General features: G+C 33.0%; 1 protein-coding gene across 1 annotated transcript; it reads left to right on the top strand.

The window, feature by feature from the left end:
- The first annotated feature begins 1,951 nt into the window (after positions 1-1,951).
- On the top strand, positions 1,952-4,203 carry LOC129871058 (probable LRR receptor-like serine/threonine-protein kinase RPK1). Its single transcript, XM_055945923.1, has one exon. It carries the CDS (start codon positions 1,955-1,957, stop codon positions 4,130-4,132), a length of 2,178 nt encoding a protein of 725 aa, XP_055801898.1. The 5' UTR covers positions 1,952-1,954; the 3' UTR covers positions 4,133-4,203.
- Positions 4,204-7,031: the final 2,828 nt, after the last annotated feature.

Below are 7,031 nucleotides of genomic sequence, written 5' to 3'. Positions count from 1 at the left end.
CTATTCAAATATATAATTATTTATTTATAAATTTGTGTTTACACTTAAAAATATTTTTCAACACATAATATTTACATATGTTACAATTGTTAAACCACACGATTTAGTCGCAGTTTTGAACTATCTAAGTGATCGATGGTGTGACAAGACTTACAGCATATTTGGATTAGTTTATGGCATATTTTTATTATTTGAGAGCACTTTTTAATTTACTCAGCACTAAAAACATGCATCAAAACACTTAAATAAGTTAATTCAAATAGAGTCTTAATTTGATATTATTTTTGTTGTAATCTTAAAGTCTATGTAAATTAAACACCATTTTCTATATATAAATAAATGAAATAAGAAAAATGTTTTGTTTTGTTTTGTTTCGGTCATGCTGCAATTAAATGTGAGTTGATTTTACTTAACTAAGTTTTTCCCTCTTTTCAGATTTGGTAACAAATATTAAATCACATGTTTTGTCACAGTTACACTGAATTACAAGAATTTATAATAACAACATCTCTTAATTATTTTTCTACAGGTATGAAACTGGCAAAAAACATTTTTATTCCCATTTGGTAACGATAAAAAAAAATTAATACTTCTAACCATTTTTATTCTCATAATCTTGTTTTTTTTTTTTTTTCATTTCTTTAATCTCAATTAATTACTTGCTTCTAGTTAGTTTTTACAGTAAGATCTTTGGAGCTTATTCCCTTCCTTCTTTTTTGGGGGCAGTGAATTCAATTTTCCCAAAAGCTTTCAACCCCCAAAAAGGAAAATCTTATTTTCCCCTTTTTTTCCCTGTAATTTTCTTTTTTTTTTCTCCAAAATATGAGACCAATGACGGCGTTCTGTGAGTCCACGTGGAGAGTTATCAAAGGTCCACGTCAGAAGCCGCTCAAATAATTTTGAATTCATTCTTTTTTTCTTCTTTTTCTATGTGGAAATTTGATACACTCCATCCGTTCCTCTTACATTTTGTTTGTACGGTTGTTACGTATTATTTCATAATATATCGTATTGTATTGTATTATATTGTATTGTATTATACTGTATTATTTTAATAAATATAATATTTGAATGGACTGTATTGTTCTTCGTCATTACATAATGTCGCATATTCATGATTTGAATGATAAACTTACAAGAAAGTAGAGTACGGGGTAGAGCTTCTATAAAAATATAAGGTAAAAGATAAAATATAATTATAAAATAAAAAATAAAGACAAAATGAGAAAAAAATTACAAGGTAACAACACGATCACACCAAATCGGTCCTTACATAAAATGAGTCTTTTTGTCATTAACTAACGATGATTTAAACGATACGATACAATAGAATTTAAGTAACAATCAAAAAAAAATTATATTTAAATTAACAATACAATACAATGGGTAACAACCATCCAAACAAGGTGTTAGTGTCACCGTTTCTTTTTTGATGATCAAACGATATAAATTTTGATTAACCTTTTAAGATCTATTTTTTCCATAATATTAATATGAAAATAATAATAATAATAATAATAATTTATAGTACTTTTCTGTATAATTTTTAATATCTAAATTTTATTTTTAAATATTAAATTAATATAATTTAATTTAACTTTAAAAATTAATTAATTTGACTGTGAAATATTTTCAAATGAATTAGTTATTACTAATATAATCCATGAAGAGAGGAAAATGTGAGACCCTACAGAAACTTGTAAAGTCCACTTTTGGGACCCAATGAAGATCCTACTTCACAGTATAAATATCACATTATTGTTGTTTGAAAAAATAATTATACAGTAATAAAACATCTCACATTAGAGCAGTTAGTCACTAGAAGAAGAAATATCAGATTTGTTTCTTCTTCTCTTTTTTGAAGTTCATACACAGAAAGTTGTCTTCTTTCTTAAGTTTCAAATTATAGAATCTTCTTTTTTGTATTTGAATTTGAAAACTGAGGCTTATAGATATGATTTTGACATCTGGGGTTGTGTTCTTAACAATGAAAATGCAGTTTTCAACAACTCTGATTTTGTTCTTGATAACATTTGTTTTGTCATCTTGTCCATTTTCAGCTTCTGGAAATGAAGTGGTGGTTTCTGAGAAAATGGCTTTGTTGGAATTCAAGAAATCATTCATTGATCCTTCTGGGATTTTGTCCAGTTGGAAATCAGACAATTCTAGCTACTGTTCTTGGTATGGTGTGTCGTGCAACGCGAATTCATCAAGGGTTTTAGAATTGAGAATAAGAGGTAACAATGCTGATAAACTTATTGGGAATCTGCCTCATGTTGTTGGATACCTCGAAGAGCTGAAGGTTCTGTCTCTTCCATTTCATGATCTTACTGGTGAAATTCCTGTTCAGATATGGGAATTGGAGAATCTTGAAGTTCTTGATGTACTAGGGAATTCCATTCAGGGTGATTTTTCGAGTTATAATTTTGCGGTATTGAGAAAACTGAGAGTTGTTAATTTGGGATTTAACAGAATTGTAGGGAGGTTTCCACCTTCTCTAGCACAATGTAGGTTATTGAGTGTATTGAATTTAGCAGGAAATGGTGTAAATGATGCCATTCCAGGGTTCATAGGTGGTTTTGAAAAGTTAAGGGTGCTTAATTTGTCATTTAATCGATTAATTGGGCGTGTTCCAGTTAGCTTGGGAGTTAAATGCAGGGATCTTGAAGTTTTAGATTTGTCATTTAATTTCCTACAAGGGGAAATTCCGCGTGTATTGGGGAAATGTAGCCACTTAAGGACAGTTTCGTTGAGTTCAAATGCATTTTCTGGTGTAATCCCTTCTGAGCTTGGTGAGCTTCGAAAACTTGAAGTTCTATTGCTTAACAACAATACATTTAGTGGTGAAATTCCTTCAGGTTTGGAAAATATGATATCACTTCATGTATGCAACATCTCATTCAATAATCTATCCTTTTCATCGGTGATAAGCCGGTGTAGCTTCTTTGGGAACTCTTTTCTTTCAGTCACCCCAATGATGTCGTTGTCTTTAACACCGCCAATGAGTCAACAATCCAATGAGTCCCAAAGTGATGCAGCTCCTCCACAAGTGCCTCAATCTGAAAATGGTAAGAGAGGAGTTACTGCCTATGAGATTGCTGCTGCAGTATCTGCAACTGTCATTGCTTCTGTTCTTGCTATCCTTATTGTCTTGTATAAGCGCAAAATGAAGAAGCAGACATCAAATCCTAAAATTGAGGCCTTGAAATCACTTAAAAGAGGCGAAGTTACAATTTTCAAGGATGCTGGAGTAGCTTTGACATATGAAAAAATCGTTCAAGCTACCAGACACTTTAGCTGGAGCAACTGCATTGGAACTGGCGGTTTTGGTTCAACGTATAGAGCAGAAATTTCCTCTGGACTTACACTGGCTGTAAAGAGGCTCCTAGTTGATAGATGTCAAGGATTTGTCCAGTTCCACGCGGAAATTCAAAGCCTCGGAAACATTAGTCACCCCAATCTCATTACACTGATTGGGTATTATGCAAGTGACACGGATATGTTCCTCATTTATAATTTTCTCCCGGGAGGCAACTTGGAGAAATTTATACAAGACAGAGCCAACAGAGTTTTTAACTTTAAAGTGTTGCATAAAATTGCCCTGGACATTGGTTTAGCAATAGCATTTTTACATGATCAATGTACCCCGCGTATTGTACACCGGGATGTGAAGCCTAGCAACATATTATTGGACAATGAGGTTAATGCTTATTTGTCCGATTTTGGTTTGTCAAGGATCATGGGAACAGATACCTCCACTAACACAGGTGTAGCAGGTACTTTTGGTTATGTTGCACCAGAATACGCCTTAACAAGTCGTGTGTCAGACAAGGCCGATGTTTACAGCTATGGTATCGTGCTTCTGGAGTTGCTCTCGGACAAAAGAGTTTTAGATCCCTCTTTTTGTCTGTATGAGAACGGATTCAATATTGTTTCATGGGTGAACATGTTGTTGCGCGATGATAAGATACAGGATATCTTCTATACGAGTTTATGGGAGCAAGATTCGGAGGACAAGTTGATGGACATGCTGCATTTGGCTCTAAAGTGTACTACAGAATCCCTTCCTGACAGGCCAAGGATGACACAAGTCGTCGAGCAACTGAAGAATCTTGAACCTCTTGTGACTTAAGGCAGGGACATTCTGAATTCAGCCATCAAATAATAAGTAGTGAAAGTGACTTAAGACTGATCTAATTAGTTTTACTTTGCTAATTTATAGTTAGTTTTAACTAAATCAAGCTTTATATACTGATGGATGAGTTATATATTAAGTTATAGTTTACATATCAACACAATGATCTGAGAGAACATCATATTTATTGTGTCAAGACATTGAATGCACATTTTAGTTCATTCATGTACAAATGTTTCTTTAAGGGAAGAAAAATGAATTAAGTAAACATATATAAAATACTAGTGCCATAATTATAATTAAGGGTGATCTTACATGATAAACGTCGTAAAGATTTAGAATGTATCTACAAATCTTCTATAGAGAGTTTTCTAGCAAGTTATTTTAATCTTAATTAACTCAGTGATCATGAGAGTTGTGAAGTATAACTGGTCTCAAATTTGAATACAAGAAAGGTTGTGATGAGTTGACGGCCCATCTAAAGATAATGAAAATATGATAAAATTCCTATGAAGGAATTATATAGCTGCCTGCCTCTAAATGTTACTTTGGAATTGAGACTTATAACTCTCCTTAACTACTTTCTTGTACAAAATTAAAAGTAAAATTCATAACTTGGTGGTATATCTAGACAAGAAATTCTTTTTTAAAAAATAAAAAATTCTCAAAATTCTTGGTTTTATCTGAAATTATCTTCGTCCCAATTTTTATGGTACAGTTAAAATTTTGAGAGTCAACTAAGTTTTACTTTCAATAAAATTAAAAGTCAAAAGCTTATAAATTATTAGGTCCTTTTTGTGATATATTATTGGGAAAACGCGGACAAACATAAAAAATATATATGGTCAAAATAGTGGAAATAAAATGGGATAACAATGACACCAAATTTTTTACGTGGAAACCCTTTTAAATAAGGAAAAAATCACGGGCCAAGAAGAGCAGCCGATATCCTTATAGGAAGAAATTTTACACTGGATAGTCACGAGTGCAATACTCAAAGCGACCAAAACACACTCAAAAGGAATAATACTCTTTTGATCTCTCACCTTACTAGAAATATCGCTCATACTCTATTTTTTTCACAAACTATTTTCTTATAGTCTATGGAATACCTTATTTTGTTCTCTAATATTTTTCTCTCTTATCTTGGTGTGTTCTTACAAATGAGCAAGAATACTCTATTTATAGAAAAAAATTGTCCCTATAATTCGAACTTGTCCCTTGTTACCACTTTGGTCAGCATATTTGCAGGATTCTCATTTGTAGAGATCTTTTCAACCTGCATAGATTTGTCTTCTATCTTTTTTCGAATCTAGTGATATCTGACGTCTATGTATTTCATCCTTGCATGGTACATGGAGTTCTTGCTCAAGTATATTGCACTTTGACTGTGACAATAAACAACATAGTCCTTCTAATGCAAGCCAAGCTCTTGAAGGAATTGCTTGAGTCATATCATCTCCTTGCCAGCTTCAGTAGCTGCAATATACTCAACTTCAGTTGTAGACAGTACAACACACTTCTGCAGCTTCGACTGCCATGATATAGCTCCTCCTAAAAAAGTAAAAAAATATCCAGTAGTGGATTTTCAGTTATTAAGGTCACTTGCCATATCAACATTTGTATTGCCCTTCATGATTGAATTTGATCCTCCAAAACAAAAGCATTCATCTAAGCTTCCTCTCAGGTACCTAAATATCTATTTTACAGCTTCCTAATGTTGTTTTACTAGATTGTCGAGAAATCTGCTAATAATACCAACTGCGTGAGCAATATTATATCTAGTGCATACCATTGCATACATTAAACTTCCGACGACGGAGGAATATAGAACTTTGGCCATGCTCTCTTTTTCCTCCCGAGATGTAGGACACATCTTCTTGCTCAACTTCATATGACCAGCAAGAGGTGTGCTAACAGACTTAACATTCTTCATGTGGAAGCACTCTAGTATACGTTCAATGTACTTCTTCTGTAGTAGATAAATATTTCTTTCATCTCTGAGACGAGTAATCCTCATGCCCAAAATTTATTTGGCATGACCCAAGTCTTTCATAACAAAAGACTTACACAACTTTTTCTTCAACTCGTCAATCTTGAAAATATTTTTGCCCACAATTAATATATCATCCACATATAATAAGAGGATGATAAAATCATTGTCAAAATTTTTTTGTACAAACACTGTAGTCTTGTTCCCCCATAATAGATTCAAACTTCTTGTACCACTGTCTAGGTGCTTGCTTTAGCCCGTAGATACTCTTTTTGAGTTTGCACACAAATTTTTCTTTATCATTTACTTTGAAGCCCTCAGATTATTCCATATAAATCTCCTCTTCTAGGTCACCGTGAAGAAAAGTCGTCTTCACATCCATCTGCTCAATCTATAAATTAAGACTAGCAGCCAAACTAATAACTGTACGAATGAATGAAATTTTCATGATAGGAAAAAATATTTCGTCAAAATCAATACCTTTCCTTTGACTAAATCTTTTAACAACCAATCTACCTTTGTACTTGGTCTTCAAGTTGTGTTCTTCAACTTTAACTTTGAACATTCACTTGCGCTTCAAAGTTCTCATGCCCATAGGCAATTTCACCAACTCATAAGTGTGGTTCTCATGCAAAGATTTTATCTCATATTGCATGACTTCAATCCATTGATTCTTATATTCATCTTCCATGGCCTCCTCATAATACTCAGGTTCACCACCGTCAGTGAGTAGCACATTCTCATTAGGTGAATAACGAGAGGAAGGAATACGTTGTCTTATGGACCTCTTAAGAGAAATATTTGATTTGTCCACAACTTCATGAGCAGAAACATCATCAATAACAACATCATTGTTATCATCAATATCAACATATTGATCTGGGACTTGATTCTGAGTATTGT

Source organism: Solanum dulcamara, chromosome 10, assembly GCF_947179165.1.
Source record: "Solanum dulcamara chromosome 10, daSolDulc1.2, whole genome shotgun sequence".
Classification (NCBI taxonomy): Eukaryota; Viridiplantae; Streptophyta; class Magnoliopsida; order Solanales; family Solanaceae; genus Solanum; species Solanum dulcamara.
Note: the sequence above shows the minus strand (reverse complement) of the source record. Positions and strands in the feature narration are given on the sequence as shown.

Bases quoted from the DNA above. Each gene is read 5' to 3' on its own strand.
- LOC129871058 (XM_055945923.1), top strand. From the start codon at position 1,955: ATGATTTTGACATCTGGGGTTGTGTTCTTAACAATGAAAATGCAGTTT.